Consider the following 21,018-nt stretch of genomic DNA (forward strand, 5'->3'; position numbering starts at 1 on the left):
CATCACCAAGAGGTAGTATACACTGAGTATATCAAACATTAGGAACCCCTTCAGAACATCCTCAGTTCGTTGGGGCATGGACTCTACAAGGTGTTGAAAGCGTTCCACAGGGATGCTGGCCCACGTTGACTACAATGCTTCCCACAGTTGTGTCAAGTTGGCTGGATGTCCTTTGGGTGGTGGACCATTCTTGATACACACGGGAAACTGTTGAGCATGAAAAACCCAGCAGCGTTGCAGTTTTTTACACAAACCGGTGCACCTACTACCATACCCCGTTCAAAGGCACTTAAATATTTTGTCTTGCCCATTCACACTCTGAATGGCACACACACAATCCATGTCTCAAAGCTTAAAAATCTTTTTTTAAACTGTCTCCTCCCTTTCATCTAAACTGATTGAAGTGGATTTAACAAGTGACATCAAAAAGGGATCGTAGCTTTCACCTGGATTTACCTGGTCAGTCTATGTCAGAGCAAGTGTCCTTAATGATGGTGTCGAAAGCGTTACAGAGGTCTAGGAGCATGAGGACAGACACAGAGCCTTGGTCTGACGCCATTAAAAGGTAATTTACCACCTTCACAAGTGTATACCAGGGAGCTAGTTTCTTGTGAATTTTTTGGGGTGGTTTAAGCGTTGCAACTGTTAGGTCATTTTCTTGTTACCTGTTGTATTCGGCGCATGTGACACATTTTGATTTGATTAGGGTATTACGCAAAGGTTAAATTTAGATCCTTTTTGTAGATGGGTTATACAAAAATGACTGCTGTCAATGCATTTCCCAAATGACAGTCTCCTGTGTGAGGAGCATAGAAGGATATGGTGAGGACCCATCTGCAATAGCCTCGTAATTACCAGACTGATTATCCTTGCGCTATCATTCTGTGGTAGCTAACCATTCATGTAAGGTCGAGAGATCAGGCGGCTTGCGAGGCTCACTCTGAACAAGAATTGAGGATACTCAGTCTGACTGATAAATCTATCAATTTAATTGTTTTTCATAATATTTTACAATATCAACTGTTGATGACAACATGCTTGACTCTACAAAATTCTGGAAGAGAAGCTAACTTCCTTAACAATAGTTTCATAATTTTTACTCAAACATTATTATTAGACTGTAACACAATAATTGAGATTCTCATTGACGTACATACAACATGGCTGGCTATAACCAGTAACATAAAACAGTGATATGATTTCAGTAACATGTGCAGTAAAATGTTAGCTGAAATAATGCTTTATAAAACAATGGGACAGTTTCCGCGACACAAATTAAGCTTAGCCTTGGACTAAGAAGCATGTTCAATGAAGATACTCCATTAAAAGTGATTTTTAGTCCAGGATTAAGCTTAATCTGTGTCTGGGAAATTGGACCAATATCTTCTCATGAATCAATGCACACCATATGCCAGCAGGTGCAAACTATCTGCTGCTAACAAAATTCATCTTTTACAATCAAGAGGTAGACCACTTGCTTCATATTTCACCTCATAATTAGGGTTGTTGCAAAATTCTGGTAATTTCCCCAAAATTCCCAGGTTTTCCGGAAATCTCGGTTGCAGTAATCCTGAATTTCCTACTCATTCCCTCTTGATTCCGGGAATGTTACAACCGTGATTAGTGGAAAACCTGTGGATTTTGGGAAAGTTACCGGAATTTTGCAACCCTACTCATAATGCATATTCGTATTCCTCTGTAGCTAAAACACTTGTTTACTCTGCAATCGTCCACATTGTTGAGAGAGATAGAAGCCAACCACTGATGAGTGATGACACTATAACACTGAGGTGTTGTAAGTACATCACATGGTATTATTCAGCTGTGCATCCAGGGTTCATTCAACACTAATATATAATATATATATATAATAATATATGCCATTTAGCAGACGCTTTTATCCTAAGCGACTTACAGTCATGCGTGCATACATTTTTACGTATGGGCGGTATCCTGGCCTTGCAAGTGCCATGCTCTACCAACTGAGCTACAGAGGACCAACACCATCAAGACCGTTACAACTTCAGTTCAGTTCACTCAGGCCAAGGTTGTTTTCATTAGGGCACAACATAACAAAACGTTTTAAAACGTTGTGCAAAAGAAAACGAATATGAGCGTTTCTTATTGGACAGGTCCAGGTATCCCCCCCGTTCTAGTTTCCATCCATTTTCTTCTGTTTGGTGCCCACTGAACACAACCCAGATCTTGGCTGAAACCAATACGTTGATGATACACAGCGTCCTCCCAGCACCAAAAGCCCAGTCATTATACTTGCTCATCAGGGGAATGCAGTGTAGTATCCAACCCAATTTGAACTGGTGGTACTTAGGCAAAAGTTTGTTGAGATATTGGGTTGGGGTGAGGGGTACCAGACATGGGGTTGTAGCGTTGGGTGTAATCTTGCATGCCAGATTTGTATGCAATATTCAGAGACACACTTGTCTTGTTCCATGAGACTAAGTTGGGTGAGGAGGGAGGAAATGGGGGAGGGAGGAGGGTTAGTGAGTCTCTCCGTTAACCAACGAGCCCTCCCCCCGAGGTGAGGACGACCGTGACACCCCCCTTTCAGTGTTGTCAGAACTAGTGTTGCCGCTCTGGCTGTGCTGGTCTGCCGAGGCAGCACTGGAAGGAGTGGAGGCGGGCTTGGTTTTCTCCTTAAAGTCTGTGATTATGACCGTCAGGTCGCCCACCGTAACCTCCAGGTGCTGGGCACTGCTCCGGTCCACGTTTTTTAACCTGGGCCTGGGAGGGTAACAGAGACAGAGAGGGGTATAGATGGATATATGGTCATTAGAAGAACTGGAGAAGGAGTCAATAGTATGGCTAGTTAGGGTACTAAGAGGAGGAGGAGTCAATAGTATGGCTAGTTAGGGTACTAAGAGGAGGAGGAGGAGTCAATAGTATGGCGAGTTAGGGTACTAAGAGGAGGAGGAGTCGTCAATAGTATGGCGAGTTAGGGTACTAAGAGGAGGAGGAGTCGTCAATAGTATGGCTAGTTAGGGTACTAAGAGGAGGAGGAGGAGTCAATAGTATGGCGAGTTAGGGTACTAAGAGGAGGAGTCGTCGTCAATAGTATGGCTAGTTAGGGTACTAAGAGGAGGAGGAGTCAATAGTATGGCTAGTTAGGGTACTAAGAGGAGGAGGAGGAGTCAATAGTATGGCTAGTTAGGGTACTAAGAGGAGGAGGAGGAGTCAATAGTATGGCTAGTTAGGGTACTAAGAGGAGGAGGAGGAGTCAATAGTATGGCTAGTTAGGGTACTAAGAGGAGGAGGAGTCAATAGTATGGCTAGTTAGGGTACTAACAGGGAGGGGTCGATTGAAACCTGTAAATGATTTTGATAAAATGTAATAATCATGTAAATCATCGCACTAAAATAAGACGATTGAAATATTCTTCAACATTTATAGTATCTTTGTGAATATGTTGTTCAAACATAGGTTCCTCCTTACCTCATCTTCTTGTGGCTGTTCTTTTTCAGTGTTGGTTCCTTTTCACTCTTCTCTTTCTCCGATTTCTCCTTCTTCTCTTTTTTGGGTTGTGTGGGTGAAGCAAACTGTGGAGTGACTTGCTGGGCGACCAGTTGGGAGACAGGGCGAGGCTTCCTAAAAAACAGAAACAAGTGTGATTATAATATTATTATTTACCCTGCCTTTATGTAGATATCTACCTTGTACACCTGCACATAGCCAGCAGATTCCGACCATACCGTTACGCTTGTTTACGCCGCAGCAATGGTAGTGTCAGACAATCTGCTCTTTTGTTGTTCAACACGACACGCCAATCCATAATTGCTGCTGTGGCTACTGCTAGCTAGTATGGGGACGAAAAGGGCAGTTTTCCCGGAAAACTAGCAGTATTTCAATCTTCGATGTATCAGTGTGGAAAAAGGTAACACTTGGAGTACAGTGGCATATCCCATCCTTGCATTGAGCTACGTTTTCAGACCCATATCTCGCGCCGGCTCCACGGTGTCTTAATGTAACCATGATTGCGTTCCAACCCCAGTGCAGCTCAGCGTAAACAAGCGTAACGGAATCTGCTGGCTACCCTGCACAGTGATATGGTACTGGTACTCCCTGTATATAGCTTTCTTCTTGTGTATTTTATTCTGTGTTACTAATTGTATTTTTCATGTTTTCTTATTTTTCACTGCATCGTTGGGAAGGGCTTATAAGCAAGTATTACTTGGTAAAGTCTACATCCGTTGTATTCGGCGTGTGACAAATACAATTGTATTTATACATATATGCATTATTCACTGCATATATATATATATGCACACTGAAAATATACAGGGGTCCTCTTTTGCTAGATTCCTATTGTATGATGTATTGTATGGTAAGGTAGACTACCATGAGGAAACACACTGCACACTGACAAATACTGCACACGGACAAATACTGCACAGGAACATCATCTTACGAGGTCCAGTACTGCACACACCTGACCTGTTGACAACTGACTACTTTCCCTGGAAAATGTTCCTGATCAATTCTGCACCCCAAAAATGAAATGTTAGTTTTATTCCTTTATTGAAAAAAGATATACAGTGGAGGCCAGATCATCTGTTGCAGCACTCCATCACTCTCCTTCTTGGTCAAATAGCCCTTACACAACCTGGAGGTGTGTTGGGTCATTGTCCTGTTGAAAAACAAATGATAGTCCCACTAAGCCCAAACCAGATGGGATGGCGTATCGCTGCAGAATGCTGTGGTAGCCATGCTGGTTAAATGTGCCTTGAATTCTAAATAAATCACAGACAGTGTCCCCAGCAAAGCACCCCCACACCATAACACTCCTGTAGCTCAGTTGGTAGAGCATGGCACTTGCATTGCCAGGATTGTGGGTTCGATTCCCACGGGGGGCCAGTATAAAAAAATGTATGCACTCACTAACTGTAAGTCGCTCTGGATAAGAGCGTCTGCTAAATTATGTAAATGTAAACGTAAAAATAACACCTCCTCCTCCATGCTTTACGGTGGGAACATGCGGAGATCATCCCTTGAATTCTAAATAAATCACAGACAGTGTCACCAGCAAAGCACCCCCACACCATAACACCTCCTCCTCCATGCTTTACGGTGGGAAATACACATGCAGAGATCAATCCGTTCACCCACCCCACGTCTCAAAAAGACACAGCGGTTGGAACCAAAAATCTCCAATTTGGACTCCAGACCAAAGGACACATTTCCACCGGTCTAATGTCCATTGCTCGTGTTTCTTGTCCCAAGCAGGTCTCTTCTTCTTATTGGTGTCCTTTAGTAGTGGTTTCTTTACAGCAATTTGACCATGAAGGCCTGATTCACAGTCCCCTCTGAACAGTTGAAGTTGAGATGTGTCTGTGACTTGAACTCTGTGAAGCATTTATTTGGGCTGCAATTTCCGAGGCTGGTAACTCTAATGAACTTATCCTCTGCAGCAGAGGTAACTCTGGGTCTTCCATTCCTGTGGCGTTCCTCATGAGAGCCAGTTTCATCATAGAGCTTGATGGTTTTTGCGACTGCACTTCAAGAAACTTTCAAGAAAACTTTCAAAGTTCTTAATGTTCTGTATTGACTGACCTACATGTTTTAAAGTAATGATGGACTGTCGTTTCGCTTTGCTTATTTGAGCTGTTCTTGCCATAATATGGACTTGGTCTTTTACCAACTAGGGCTATCTTCTGTATACCCCCCCTACCTTGTCACAACTGATTGGCTCAACAAACGCATTAAGAAGGAAATACATTTCACAAATTAACTTTTAAGAAGGCACACCTGTTAATTGAAATGCATTCCAGGTGACTACCTCATGAAGCTGGTTGAGAGAATGCCAAGAGTGTGCAATGCTTTCATCAAGGCAAATGGTGGCTATTGAAGTATCTCAGATATAAAATATATTTTGATTTGTTTAACACTTTTTTGGTTACTACATGATTCCATGTGTTATTTCATAGTTTTGATGTCATCACTATTATTCTACAATGTAAAAATAAAGAAAAACCCTTGAATAAGTAAGTGTGTCCAAACTTTTGACTGGTAGTGTATATAATTGACAATTTGCCAGACTAACTGGACCATAGAATCTGGCAAATAATGTCCCCAAATTAGAAGTGTCTCATTCAAACTAACCGCTTGAATTTGGGCTACCATATTACAATGATTTAGGAGTCCTCTGTTGTAGGTTCAGCAGCCTGCTTGATACAGTTACAGCTCATAGTAATCACTGCCTGTATCAATAGTCTGAAACTGCCAGGACAACATTTCTTCGATTTTCTTACCGTGTTGACGTTCCCTTTCTGACATCGCACATCATGCACTTGAAAGCTTCGGCGGTGTTCCTGAACGTACAGACGCTACAGTCCCAGTATCCATCGTCGGAAGAGGGCTTGGGTTGCCGCTTCGGCCTTCAAAGAAAACACGCACACAGAGATGGGGCCCAACACTGTCAGTATAGCCATTTAAGTTAACATATTCATGAATGTGTGAATACTTTTTTTAAATAAAAAAACAAGAACACAAACTACTCTTATTTGAGCCGTATGATCAGATTCGCCCATAAAAGAGCCAACCCGCCGCCATGAAGCTACAATGTAGCTAGCTAGCGGGGCTACGCATCCATTGGTCGCGCACTCTGTTTACAAGTGTTCATCACATTTTTAGGCAATTTTTCAAGATAAATATGTATTTTTTTTTTTTACCTTGTGGGGCTCTTCTTGTCTCCCATCGTATAAAACCTATATATTGTTTGAGCTCAATATGGGTTAATTTGACGGGGAAATTACCAAAGCCGCTCTCTCAGTTGTCGTGATAACTTCAGTCGAGTGGAGGGATGATGATCACGTGGTAAAGTCTATCCAATCACTCTCAAGGCACACGCAGGAGCATAGAGGACAGTGGAGGAGAATACCATTGAGATGAATAGGATATACATTCATATCATGAAGGACCTTCCACCTAGTTTTCTGTCATAACATTGTTCCACAATTTGTATTTTGCATCTAGATGCAGTGAATTTGCACATAAGGCAGGTACATATACGTTCTCATGGAAATGTGAGGCAGAATTCCCCCTTAGCCTTTTCCTAAGTATATCTGATTCCATTTTAGAATAGAAGAACACTTATGGATGTGTATGTGATACCTGCATACATAGCATAAATGGTCTTGTGTTGCATCATATAGTGCAGTCAAAGGTCCAAACGTTACCATTCCAGAACGGTAGGTGGCGGGATACTCATCGTAACATACTGCATTCCACCAATCAAAAACCGACGACGAAGAGTTAGAATTTTGGTGGCGTTTGTTGTCGAAAGTTGCAAGTGCAGAAAGGTTAAATAATATCTACTGTTTTATCGCAAAAAAAAATGCAAGCCTACCTTTAAAACTAATACACAGAACACTTTCAGTCGGTAAGTTCATTTTTCATAGCAACAACAGCTTCAGTGCAAGCTAGCTAGCAGTGGCTAGCATATGTTTGTTAGCTAACGTTAGCTAGTAAGTTAGCTAGCTATACAACATTGTTTGAAGCGACATCATTGCAATTGACTTGCGATGTTCATGCATCAACATTATGAATCATCCATTTTTGAATATCGATGACATTTGTATAAATACTGCATAGACAATTCAATTGCTATATATTTGCAGGTTTTACATCCTCCCAGTCCCACACCACATCCCCCTCTTGAGGAGCCCTTCAACAACTATAAGTAAGTTAGCTAGCTACAACTCCACTACAGTAACTGGACAATCGGTGTGTACAATATGAAGGGACAGCTATACTGAAACCTACTTTCATGGTTTGATTTGCCATCTCTCTCTTTTTGCCAGAGTACATAAGTGACGTTTAGTTAGTTCACACACTGCCTGTACTAACTGCACAGTTACTGTCAAATGGGGCATGCATGTGCTCGTGGAAAACTGGAAAGTCGTAAGTCTGACATGATTGTGTTTAAGTGCATTTGAAGTCGGACCAATTCTTCAACCAGATTTTAGCTGACTTGATAATACCTCAGCATGACCTCAGTCTCGTGCTTAAAGGTGCAATATGCAGAAACCATTTCCTGGTTGCTAAAATTCTAATAGTTTGCATAATTTCAGTTTATGACAGAACAAGCAGTCATTGTGTAGATAATCATTCTACCATCTAAACCGCTGTGAAATATATTTTCCATAACCAAAAATATGGTATTTTCAGCTGTTTGAAGCTGGTGTACAAAACCAAAAGTAAAAGATGCAAAAACTGAGAACAGGAAACATAGAAATAGCTCATATAGAACATATCTACCACATCTTAGACTTGCTTTCAATGAGAATGACAGATCTATAACTTACATTTCTATGTGAATTTTGTGCTTCTAATTTGACCGGTGATGTGGTCCAACGAGACTTCGAAACCAGGCTAGCTAACACTGCAAAGCGAGCTTACCAGACTAGCTAACGCGTCTAGGCGATATAGTGAGTTGCTGGGGGAGTGGTTGAATGAATGGCCAATCCTATTGCTCAAACACAAATAGATGACTTTTCTGTGTGTAGTCTTGAATATCTTACAATGACAGACTGCAACAGAGCAGGTAAATGTCGAACTGGAACGTCAAAATGCGCTGGGAAGTTACTTGCCCGGTCGGGCCAGTGACTGATGAGATCCACTGGTCTAACATGTTTTTACTGGCCTCAGGACAGCGGGCCATCGTTAATGTCGCCCCCTGCACCTCTTTGCTTGTTCTGCCCACCATGCTTAATTTGCTCCCATTGGAAATGACAGGCTGTGGTCTATCTTGGGTTAGTTATAAAAAATATTTCCTAAAGCCCTCACGGCTAACATCAGCTAGCTTATAGCTACTGGCAAGGAAAGCTTCAAATCAAATCTTACCTAATTTTATTTAATGCTTACTTAACAAGCCCTTAAGCCTTTTAAATGAATAGAAAATACAATAAAAAGTAAAGCAATAAAATAACAATAATGAGGCTATATACAGGGGGTACCGAGTCAATGTGTGCAGGGGTACAGGTTAGTCGAGGTAAAATGTAATATTGAGGTAATATGTACATGTAGGTAGGGGTAAAGTGACTATGCATAGATGATAAACAGCGAGTAGTAGCAGGGTAAAAAAGGTGGTCAATGCAATAGTCCAGGTAGCCATTTGATTAACTGAGGGGGGAAGGCGTTGTCGTGCCCTCTTCACGATTGTCTTGGTGTGTTTGGACCATAATAGTTTGTTAGTGATGTGGACACCGAGGAACTTGAAGCTCTCGACCCGCTCCACTACAGCTCCGTCGATGTGAATGGGGGCGTGCTCGGCCCTCCTTATCCTGTAGTCCACGACCAGCTCCTTTGTCTTACATTTAACTTTAAATTTAAGTCATTTAGCAGACGCTCTTATCCAGAGTGACTTACAAATTGATGCATTCAACTTAGGATAGCCAGTGGGACAACCACCCTTTTTTTTTATGGGGGGGAGGGGTAGAATGATTACTGTTATACTATTCCAGGTATTCCTTAAAGAGGTAGGGTTTCAAGTGTCTCCGGAAGGTGGTCAGTGACTCCGCTGTCCTGGCCTCGTGGGGGAGCTTGTTCCACCATTGGGGTGCCAGAGCAGCGAATAGCTTTGACTGGGCTGAGCGGGAACTGTGCTTCCGTAGAGGTAGGGGGGCTAGCAGGCCAGAGGTGGATGAACGTAGTGCCCTCGTTTGGGTGTAGGGTCTGATCAGAGCCTGAAGGTAAGGAGGTGCCGTTCCCCTCACAGCTCCGTAGGCAAGCACCATGGTTTTGTAGTAGATGCGAGCTTCAACTGGAAGCCAGTGGAGTGTGTGGAGGAGCGGGGTGACATGAGAGAACTTGGGAAGGTTGAACACCAGACGGGCTGCAGCATTCTGGATAAGTTGTAGGGGTTTAATGGCACAGGCAGGGAGCCCAGCCAACAGCGAGTTGCAGTAATCCAGACGGGAGATGACAAGTGCCTGGATTAGGACCTGTGCCGCTTTCTGTGTAAGGTAGGGTTATACTCTGCTAATGTTGTAGAGCATGAACCTGCAGGATCGGGTCACCGCTTTGATGTTAGTGGAGAACGACAGGGTGTTGTCCAGGGTCACGCCAAGGTTCTTTACACTCTGGGAGGAGGACACAATGGAGTTGTCAACCGTGATGGCGAGATCATGGAGCGGGCAGTCCTTCCCCGGGAGGAAGAGCAGCTCCGTCTTGCCGAGGTTCAGCTTGAGGTGGTGATCCGACATCCACACTGATATGTCTGCCAGACATTCAGAGATGCGATTCGCCACCTGGTTATCAGAAGGGGGGGAGAGGAGAAAATGAATTGTGTGTCGTCTGCATAGCAATGATAGGAGAGACCATGTGAGGATATGACAGAGCCAAGTGACTTTGTGTATAGAGAGAATAGGATAGGGCCTAGAACTGAGCCCTGGGGGACACCAGTGATGAGAGCACGTGGTGCGGAGACAGATTCTCGCCACGCCTCCTGGTAGGAGTGACCTGTCAGGTAGGACGCAATCCAAGAGTGAGCAGCGCCGGAGATGCCCAACTCGGAGAGGGTGGAGAGGAGGATCTGATGGTTCACAGTATCAAAGGCAGCAGATAGGTCTAGAAGGATAAGAGCAGAGGAGAGAGAGTTAGCTTTAGCAGTGCGGAGAGCCTCCGTGACACAGAGAAGAGCACGTTGTGGGAGAGGTTGTTATCCTGGCACCACACTGCCTGGTCTCTGACTTCCTCCCTATAGGCTGTCTCATCATCGACGGTGATCAGGCCTACCACTGTTGTTTCGTCGGCAAACTTAATGATGGTGTTGGAGTTGAGCGTGGCCACGCGGTCTTGAGTGAACAGGGAGTACAGGAGGGGATGAAGCACGCATCCCTGTGGGGCCCCCCGTGTTGAGGGTCAGCCTGGCGGATGTGTTGTTGCCTACCCTCACCGGTCAACTGTAAGTGCTGTTATTGTGTAGTGGAAACGTCTAGGAGCAACAACGGCGCAGCCGCAAAGGGATAGGCCACACAAGCTCACAGAACGGGAACATCGAGTGCTGAAGCGCGTAGCCCTTAAAAATCGTCTGTCCTCGGTTGCAACACTGATTACCGAGTCTCTGGAAGCAACATCAGCTCAATAACTGTTCGTCAGGAGCTTCGTGAAATGGGTTTCCATGGCCGAGCAGCCGCACACAAGCGTAAGATCACCATGTGCAATGCCAAGTGTCGGCTGGAGTGGTGTAAAGCTCCGCCGCCATTGGACTCTGGAGCATTGGAAACACGTTCTCTGGAGTGATGAATCACGCTTCACCATCTGGCAGTCCAACGGACAAATCTGGGGTTGGCGGTTGCCAGGAGAACGCTACCTGCCCCAATGCATAGTGCCAACTGTAAAGTTTGGTGGAGGAGGAATAATGATCTGGGGTTGTTTTTCATGGTTCGGGCTAGGCCCCTTCGTTGCAGTGATGGGAAACCTTAACGCTACAGCATACAATGACATTCTAGATGATTTTGTGCTTCCAACTTTGTGGCAACAGTTTGGGGAAGGCCCTTTCCTGTTTCAGCATGACAATGCCCCCGTGCACAAAGCGAGGTCCATACATAAATGGTTTGTCGAGATCAGTGTGGAAGAACTTGACTGGCCTGCACAGAGCCCTGACCTCAATCCCATCGAACACCTTTGGGATGAATTGGAACACTGACTGCGAGCCAGGCCTAATCGCCCAACATCAGTGCCCGACTTCACTAATGCTCTTGTGGCTGAATGGAAGCAAGTCCCTGCAGCAATGTTCTAACATCTAGTGGAAAGCATTCCCAGAAGAGTGGAGGTTGTTATAGCAGCAAAGGGGGGGACCAACTCAATATTAATGCCCATGATTTTGGAATGAGATGCTGGACGAGCAGGTATCCACATACTTTTGGTCATGTAGTGTATCGCTCTATGACTGTATGATTGGCCAACAACAAGCTACACGCACCACCTGTGAAAAGCAAGAGTAGCAGCATAAATGATACAATTTCTCTCTCTACTGAAGCAGTCGCATTCGGATCTGTACGGGTCCTTCCGGACAAGTCAGTTCAAATTACACACACCTGAGACCTGTGACTATCCTATCAGATCAGTTCCAGACCCCTGACATGATTTAGACATGATTTAGATCGGGTCTCGGGTATTCGGGTACAGGTGGGTTGTGAAGACCTAATCAGAACCCAAAACATAAGCTTGCTTTACTCCAATGTTTGTAAACATCATAAATGTAAACAAAAACCCTGTATAGTTTAAACCATGTTTTGAGGCTATCATTTTCAGTTAGACCTTGTATCCATAGCTCTGTCTATATGAATTTGAGTGGTTACATTTCCCAGCTTTTTATCTAAACAGTGGTGGGGTGAACGTTTTGTTATTGTTTCAACTGCGTATTGGCCCTTTCAGATGTACCTTTTGGTTGAAAAGGTGAAAGGTCAGTAGTGAAACATCACAACTTGGGTAACAACATTTTCCACTTTTCCAGCCGGGAACGCTGAACTTCCAAGAACTCCCGACATACGCCCCATTAATGTACAACACACTTGTGTGAAACAACAGCTACTTGTATACATACAAGCAGTGGATAATTAACAAATTTGAGTCTGTGGCCTTTTGGGTTCATTATTGTCCCTAGCTCGCAGTCGGCTGTGATTGTATGCTTGTTGTCCCTTGCAGTGCCCAGGCGAAGGAAAAGTAGAATCAGAGAGGCCTATGGCGAGCACTTCTCAGAGAGTGCGGTAAGTGACTGTACAAAGTACTTTTGGCGTAAGTATTGTCTTCACTTCAGTGTTATTAGGCCTTAGACCATCCTTGAGGGAATTATCAAAGAGATGTACAATTTATCTAGGTTATTTCTTGCGTAGCAGTTTATACCATATACCAGGGTATTTCGAAATACAGACGGTATGATTTTCAATACCATTTAAAATATACATATTTTCTTTCTTTCTGGGGGTTGGGGGCACCCCCACCTTGAGGTTGCTGCGGGTTACGTGCTACGCCACTGCTTATATCTATAAGTGAAAAATAACTATAAGAAATCTGTGTCAAATAAGTTATATCCAACTCAGGGCTCCAACTATGCATTTGGTTTGCTAGCTAAGTGGCTAGATGTCAAGATCAAGCTTATTGGTTACAGCAGATATTCAATCCCCTCCTGGATTGTTGAGATGGCACCCCTTGTGTGCACATTCTGGTAATACCGTATACCCTGGTATGGTACAGAAACGGTATGAAAATCTGGATACCGTCCTGCACTCTTGTTTTTTATTTATTGAACTAATCATTGTCGTAATGCTTATTTTTTAGGTAACATACCCGAGAGTTATGAATGATGTTGAGAGGAGGACTGCTGTGACAAGACCGGCGCAAGACTATGACAGAGAATTTGAATATGAAACCAATCAGTATAGAGGCATTCGAAGTTACCATGATGATGACCACAGAGGATACCGTAGCGACAGCATTCACACAGGAAGTGTTCGAGGATACCATGGTGACAGTAGACCCATAGGAAGCATCCGAGTGAGGAATTCCCCACCACCCCGACAGGTGGGTGAAGCTTTATTATGGCCAATCTAAGATTTAGGCCCAAATACTTGTCATTTTCTAATTTTGGTGTCATAAGAAAACGGATTAGTGATGCGAAAGGTTTTAGCTGAATACCACTGTGTATTTTACCAAGTCAATACCTGCTCTACTCTTTTCTATCTCTAATATAGCTATTGGTATTTTTCTGTGCAGGAGGATTACAGAGGTCCATACTACAGGGGATCCAGAGATGATTCTCTGATGGGGCGTCAAGGAGAGATGAGGTAAACCAGGGGTCCCCTCCTGTTACTAATTAGGCCAACGCCTATATGAAGTGATAGTAAGGTGGCAAGCCTGCTGTGTTTTTATGAAAATGTGTGATGGAGACCGGTGCCTTGTATTGCTCCTTACCATATTTATAACGATTCGGTGACAAGTGTAGTGTACTGATGCTGTATATCAGCTTGTATAAAACAGGGTTGTGGTGTTATGCACCCGTTACTGTAAGTCTCTTTGGATAAAAGCTTCTGCTAAATGGCATTTATTGTTATTATTAAATTATTATACTATGAACCACCAGGTGGCAGCAGAGTCTTGTCTTTCTCAAGCCCCTTTCTGAATGGTTTGAGGTTTTGTGTTGATTTGAGGGATCTGAGGAGAATTTTTCAAATCATGTATGTATCTTTGTGTAATCCATAACTTTGGTTATATAACATATGGCATTAATCAAAACCTTGAATTCTGGACTTTTAATTATTACGTCTCAGTAGGAATTAGTACCCCTCTCAGGAAAAACTTAGACTGAAATCCCCACTCGAGATATACCACACTTGACTTATATCACACAATCGCAATGAAGAGGGACTGAAGTGAATTTGCCAACTTATCTCTGTGAGCTATTGTGAGGGAACGACTGAGAGGAGGCTGGTGGCTCTCGTTTCATAACGTATTCCACTTATCAGCCACTATACTCCTCGCCTTGAGGGGCTTGTAGCGCGACCCCACACAGAGCACAGCTAAAGCCAGTGGCTCTGCTCTGCCACAGTGCTGCCAAGACAGCCGTGTAGCACTGGCCCAAAACAGAGTGGCAACAGTTCACAGGCCAAGACCAACCCCTCCCTTTCACTCCGCCTAAAGTGGAGTCACACCAGGCTCCAGACAAGGACAAAGGGCTCTACTGACTGAGCCAGCCAGCAAGGCTAAACCCCCCCCCCCCCCCCCCCCCCCCCCTCTAGCTAAACAACCACCACCATGCTCTTGGCTCTCCACAGAATCTATGCACAGTGTACATGTGCTGTCTGCTGTGCTGGGGGGGTGAGAGCAAGCTCTATTAGTGGGCCAGATTCCAATTCCGTTAGCACCAATTATATGACCCACCCTACCGGTGTATAGGGCACCGACGAGAAGTTCCAGGAAGTTCATTCTCAATGCAATCACCCGTTGTGATAATAAATATTAGCGATATTACTGCGCAACGTAGACATTCTATTTTCTCCCAAGATTGCAAGACAATTCGTATGTTGATGTAGTACCCATCGGTTAGGAATGTTTTAACCTCTGTGTTGAGAAGTAGTTTTTACCGTCAGTTTCTGGTGCAAAGAGCACCCCCAAAAAAACGACACTAACCATGAGCCTTGAGGTCTGTATCGTCCAATCACAGAGCAGATACAAGTCACGTGATCCGCGAGTGAACACATGCGTGTTCGCCAACAGAGCAGGTCACTTGCATCTCCCCCGTGATTGGACGATACAGCAGCTGTGGAGCGGCATCATGTGCTTGCCAACAGATCATGTGACTTTTCTAATTGTATTATTATGTTAAAACATTTTTTATTGAATATTTAAAACGTACAATATACTTGCAGTGGAGCCGCTCAACAACTACATCATATTAGTCTACTAACAGACTCCCATCCAGAGAGACACACAGAAGCAACCAGGGTCAACGCCTGCTCAAGGGCACGTCGACAGATCTCCCACAAGGTCAAAAACGGGGACCCGAACCAGCGATCCATCAGCCACCGGCCCAAGATCACGTGACTTGCATCTGCTCTGTGACTGGACGACACAGACCGCAATGCTGTATGGGATGAGTAGTTTGTTTGCCTCTTAACTCCAGTATGTACACAGTCTACCATTGACATTTTTTTTTCCCATATATCAGTTTTTGTAAGGCGAGGTGGTTCCAAACGTAATCTTTTGAATTAATGGTTCACCCCAGAGGTGTTTGCATCTATTCAACGTTTGGAACCACGAAAATCAGCATGTTATTGAAATGCATGCTAAAAATGAGTGGCCGTGTCAGTCCCGGAGCCACAACCACGAAAAGAGCGGCACGGCCCGTCGGTGCCCTATTGCAGAAATGCACAAAATAATTGGCTAAAAATAGTATTTAGAGATTGTAAATGCAAAATGTTTAGTTGACAATTCGAATCTCCAAGTTCGGTCTTTTTGGTTTAGAATGATGATAATAATCATAACTGCTTCCTTGGCTTGTAGGCAATGCTTGTAGGAGACTTGTAGGCAGTGGAGGCTATAGAAGACTCCTGGTGTGGTGTTGACACGGCGGCAGGCAGGCATCTGGGTCTGGTTTTCCACTATTAGTGTGGTCAGTAGGTTGGCGGGAGGAGTCACCCCTGCAGTGCAGCCCACAGGAAGCAGCGGCCAGGAAGTCTTTGGAGGGGCTCTCTCCTGGCCGGAGGTGTCTCATCAACCGGCCATGTGGAGACTGAGGTGGCCAGACTGAAGATGAACAGCAAGGCCACACCACCACCCCACTACCTCTCCCTAACACAATTAAAGACAGGGTACTGGGTCTAGGGGCTGCTTCATGGTCCTCAGTCACAGGGTCCCCCACTAACATGCAGAGAGTGTGTGTGTGTGTGTGTGGGGTGAACACTGCAGGGGGGGCCTTGGCAACTGAGGCAGGCGGTGGATTAATCAATCTGCTCCTTTGTGGAGCTCTTGACCTCGTGATGAATAGCAGATAATGAGGGAAAATGGGGAGCCTTGTTAAGTGCCAGAAGTGCAACTGGTTAGGAGTCAACTACTCTCCCTTTGAACTTTCAAAGTCACCTCAGACAAACCTTGCTGCACGCTGCTCTAATGGTTTTTTGTAAACCTGTCTTTGTAATTAGACCTCAACCCATAATTGCAGTCATGTTATATTTGTGCATGTGGCTGATTGCATTCAGTAAGATGATGAAAGCGATGGGAGGGATCGGCTGCCGTTTGACTAAAGAAGCCAATTACATTGGTATTGGGTTTATATATTATTAGTTTTCAAAATGAGGTCATTTAAATTTTTTATTTGTTTGTCTAATGATTTCGGTGTAATGGATTGGGGCTTTACCAGCATGACCTTTTTAATAGAGAGAGGCTGAGTCCCAGATGGCAACCTATATAGTGCAATACTTTTGGTCAAAAGTAGTGCACTATATGGGGAATAGGGTGCCATTTGGAACGCAGAAATCTCTCTCAGATCTCCTTCTGCTTCCTAGCTCAGTCAGCCAGGGCCTCCTTTTCCCACCCTGGTATTGTGCAGTTCTCTCTTTTTGGACCTGAAAGAGATATTGGAGCTCTTATTGCAGGTGGGGCTGTGCCTTTCTTTCAGATCAGCATGTTTTCTTCTCCCTGGTCCGCAAGGATGTAACATGCGTTTAGAGAACATCTTCCTAAGTTGGAAGAACTGCTTTGAAGATAGATATAGTATAACAAATATTTTAAAAAATCACTTTTTCCTTCTAAAGCTGACATTTTTTCCAAGTATAGTGTCCATAGAATTACTTTTTCATAGCTTTGTTATGGAAAGAGAGGTGAGGTTAGGGGGATCGCTCACTGCAACGGTGGTAATTAACTTTATTTGGCAAATGGCAGGTTGAGCCTTGGCTACTTCAAACGGGCCTGGGGGTCGTAAAAGCTGGAGGACATTTTGTTTGTGACGTGGCCCTCTAAGTTCAGGCAGGGGTCATGAAAACCAGGTGCCGTTGGATTCGTGGATGGCCCCTCTAGAGTTGGGGCGGTATCCAGATTTTCATACCGTTTCTGTGCCATACCTGGGGTATATGGTATTACCGGAAGTGAACACAAGAGGCGCTGTTTACCTCCAAAATATAACTTATTTTCCAAATAGAACTTTGGGTTATGCACAAAACAATTTAGGCAACATGAATCTTGATCCATGAGGGGATTGAATGTCTGCTGTAACCAAGAAGCTTGATCTTGACATCTAGCCACTTAGCTAGCAAGTTAGCAAACCAAATGCATAGCTGGAGCCCTGAGCTGGATATAATTTATTTGACATCTTATATTTCGTATAGTTACACTGTCCCAACCAGAAAGGACGGTGTTGACCTTGAAGCGTCACAGCAAAAGCAACTACGGCGTCCTCTCCCCTTCTTCATTGACGTCCATGAAACAAGTCCTCGGATCGCCCAGGTACCAGTCCCACGCAAGTGAAGGGTTTTTGCAAAGGCAAACAATGCCTGTTTGGCCATGGACCGGGAGGCAGAGAAGGGATACACTGCCTTTTCCCCGTGTGGCGTCATCCCTTTCCCCCTCCTGGGCGGAGGTCCACACCTACACTCCCCAACTTGGATGACAAGATCACTGAACAGCTTCTGGAGAAGGCTTATCTTGCTTGTGGCCAGGCTAGCTGCGCACTCAACACGGCAAACCTGCTGCAAGCCTACAACGCCAAGGTCTTGGCAGAGCATGCCACCAAACCGATTGACAAGGATACAGCTATTGAGATCATCAAGGCCACAGAGTTGGCAATCAATTGCTCCTGGGTGACCGAGGACCTGGGACGTGCTATGGGAGCACAGCGGAATCTTTGGCTCTCGCTGATCGAGCTGCCAAACTGGGAGAAGTTGGCCCTTCTGAATGCCCCGGTCAGCCCACAGGGATTGTTTGGAGAAGAAGCAGCCAAGTACCTGATAAACAAGTTCTAGCCTGCATTGGAAGAAGTCAAGGAGCAGGAGGAAGAGGTTGAGGAGGAGCCCATAGCCTGGAAGACAAAGGTCCCCCGCAGACGTTCTAGGAAGAAGACTGCTGCTGACCGGTCACGCACATGTTCAAGGGCACAGTTTGGAAGAAGTGGTTTTAGATGTTTGTCCTTGCGTGGATGCTATTAGATTGTTATTTAGGGCTAACAGGTCTTATGATGAGCTCTGCCTCAGAGTTAACATTCAGTCTTTACAAAGGGTTTTCAAAACTTCATAAGGCCTTTTAGAGGGTAGTTATTAGGGATGGGTGGATCTGAATCTATTAGAGAAGGTCAATACATCGATTCATCTAGGCTAATCTTTGGACTATAACTAGTTGGTTTTAAAGGTAGGACAGTATTTTCTTCAAATATAGTGTATGTTAAAGTATTTACTTTGATAATATTTGATTGAGGTATTTTCTTCTGTCATTTTAGAATAAGCAGCAGAGCGGACTCCCACCTCAGCAGCGGAGTTCAAGGGATAGCTCCTCTCTCAAGGACCATGTCTCCGGCAGCTAACCCCGATAGAGTGGACTCCAATCTGATGCAGGCCCTCATGTACTTGGACCGAGGGTAGGCCTGTTCCTTCTAGTGCCAAAACTACTCAATAGAACTACTCAAATGTTGGCTTTCAGTTTTACTGTTTTTTAAGATACAAGCCACAACTTATTTTGTCCAGCAACTTCAGTGTTTCGTTCTTTCACTCTACACTTAGAGGGATTTAGAATCCAAGTGCTCATGTAGAGACATTGGCTTTAGTTCTATAGTTGAATGGATGGGCCCTTGAATCCCCTTCTCTCTCTCTCTCTGATTGTCTTATCAGAGAGGACCCTGAGGGTCTTAGGCGAAGGGGCCCGGGGCCCTACCCTGTAGGCCCAGCCGGGGACACTTACACAACCGTACGGGATCGCTCTCCCATCAGGATGGATATCCCACCAGGCCCTGTTCTCATGCACTCCGGGTCCAACACCAACAGAAGGAGCTACTCCCCAGACAGGGACCAGAAGAGCTTCTCCTACCAGCAGAGCCAGCAGAAGAGTAAGTCTGCATCCCAAATGTCTCCCTATTATTCCCTGTAGTGCACTACGTTTGACCAGGGCCCATAGGGGATGGGAGTTTCCTTTTGGTTTAACTACAGAGCGGTTTAGTTCAGCCGTCAATTATCAACAATATCAGTTTTAAATCTATCACTTTAGTCTGGCTCTGTACCAGTGTCCATACTAGCATACCACTTGACATGAAGCAATGCATTGGATATTGGAACCTTTTGTGTTTGTAACTGCTGCCAGTCATTTTGGGGACCTTTTTTCTCTCTCGCCCCTCCAGGGTATAACGAAGAGCCTCACAGCCAGAACAGAGAACCTGGTAAGTCTACATTACACATTGAACAGCCTAGCCAATTCAATGATCCAACATATTCCTCAAAAAGTGTTTTGCTACATGTAGGCCTATCCATAAAGGAACACTTTACATTTACATTACATTTTAATCACTTAGCAGACGCTCTTATCCAGAGCGACTTACAACTTTGGCACCTTGGTTTGAAGTGATGTAAAAGCTGAAATGTAGCACCGCTCTCTGACAGGAGCATCTGTTTTCAGTGGAGGTGTCTATTAAAGAGAGGTGCTGGAACATGTTAACGATTTTAATTACACATACACATTTTTCTCGAAGGCTTTTGATTCAAGGACTGAACTTTGGCTGGTGTGAGAGTAGCATCAACACTGAGCTAGCAGATGTCTTCAAGATCAAGCCAGCACTCACTCACATTACCTTCCCTTGTGAGTGGAGTGGGGCATGCATACCATTATATAGTAACTCTCTTTTGTGCTACAAAATAATTCCATCACTGAATCTAATAAAAAGACTAGGACACATTTTTTTCGGTGGATACAGTGCCTTGCAAAAGTATTCATCCCCCTTGGCGTTTTTCCTATTTTGTTGCATTACAACCTGTAATTTCAATTGATTTTTATTTGGATTTCATGTAATGGACATACAGAAAATAGTCCAAATTGGTGAAGTGAAATGAAAAAAATAACCTGTTTTTCAAAAGATTCTAAAAAATAAATAACGGAAAAGTGGTGCGTGCATATGTATTCACCCCCTTTGCTATGAAGCCCCAAAATAAGATCTGGTGCAACCAATTACCTTCAGAAGTGGCATAATTAGTTAAATAATGTCCACCTGTGTGCAGCGTAAGTGTCACATTACATTTAACATTTTAGTCATTTAGCAGACGCTCTTATCCAGAGCGACTTACAGTTACTGAGTGCATAAATTTTTCACTTTCACATGATCTCAGTGTGTATATATACACACGTTCTGAAAGGCCCCAGATTCTGAAACACCACTAAGCAAGGGGCACCACCAAGCTAGCAGCACCATGAAGACCAAGGAGCTCTCCAAACAGGTCAGGGACAAAGTTCTGGAGAAGTACAGATCAGCGTTGGGTTATAAAAAAATATCCAAACATTGAACATCCCACAGAGCACCGTTATATCATTTTTTA

General features: G+C 44.2%; 2 protein-coding genes across 2 annotated transcripts; one reads left to right on the top strand and one right to left on the bottom strand.

The window, feature by feature from the left end:
* Positions 1 to 967: 967 nt before the first annotated feature.
* On the bottom strand, positions 968 to 6,807 carry LOC311134894 (YY1-associated factor 2-like). Its single transcript, XM_084168660.1, has 4 exons — positions 6,685 to 6,807; positions 6,265 to 6,390; positions 3,452 to 3,604; positions 968 to 2,742 (listed from the first exon to the last, which is right to left on the bottom strand). The coding sequence occupies exons 1-4, from the start codon at positions 6,708 to 6,710 to the stop codon at positions 2,499 to 2,501; spliced, it is 549 nt and encodes a 182-aa protein (XP_084024786.1). The 5' UTR covers positions 6,711 to 6,807; the 3' UTR covers positions 968 to 2,498.
* A 448-nt stretch (positions 6,808 to 7,255) lies between these two features.
* On the top strand, positions 7,256 to 20,708 carry LOC311134853 (uncharacterized protein; the record flags this gene model as incomplete). Its single annotated transcript, XM_084168630.1, has 9 exons — positions 7,256 to 7,394; positions 7,633 to 7,694; positions 12,665 to 12,726; positions 13,298 to 13,540; positions 13,733 to 13,803; positions 18,942 to 19,079; positions 19,330 to 19,544; positions 19,833 to 19,871; positions 20,704 to 20,708. Coding segments are annotated over exons 2-9 (774 nt in total). The 5' UTR covers positions 7,256 to 7,394; positions 7,633 to 7,693.
* Positions 20,709 to 21,018: the final 310 nt, after the last annotated feature.

This window comes from Coregonus lavaretus (genome assembly GCF_964263955.1).
Source record: "Coregonus lavaretus genome assembly, chromosome: 9".
NCBI lineage: Eukaryota > Metazoa > Chordata > Actinopteri > Salmoniformes > Salmonidae > Coregonus > Coregonus lavaretus.

What these genes read in the sequence shown, in the direction of transcription:
- LOC311134894 (XM_084168660.1), bottom strand. Translation starts at nt 6,710, where the DNA reads ATGGGAGACAAGAAGAGCCCCACAAG. An exon ending in GACAAGAAGAGCCCCACAAG is followed by an intron (nt 6,391 to 6,684) that starts GTAAAAAAAAAA and finishes TTTTCTTTGAAG; the next exon opens with GCCGAAGCGGCAACCCAAGC. An exon ending in AGAAAGGGAACGTCAACACG is followed by an intron (nt 3,605 to 6,264) that starts GTAAGAAAATCG and finishes TCTGTTTTTTAG; the next exon opens with GAAGCCTCGCCCTGTCTCCC.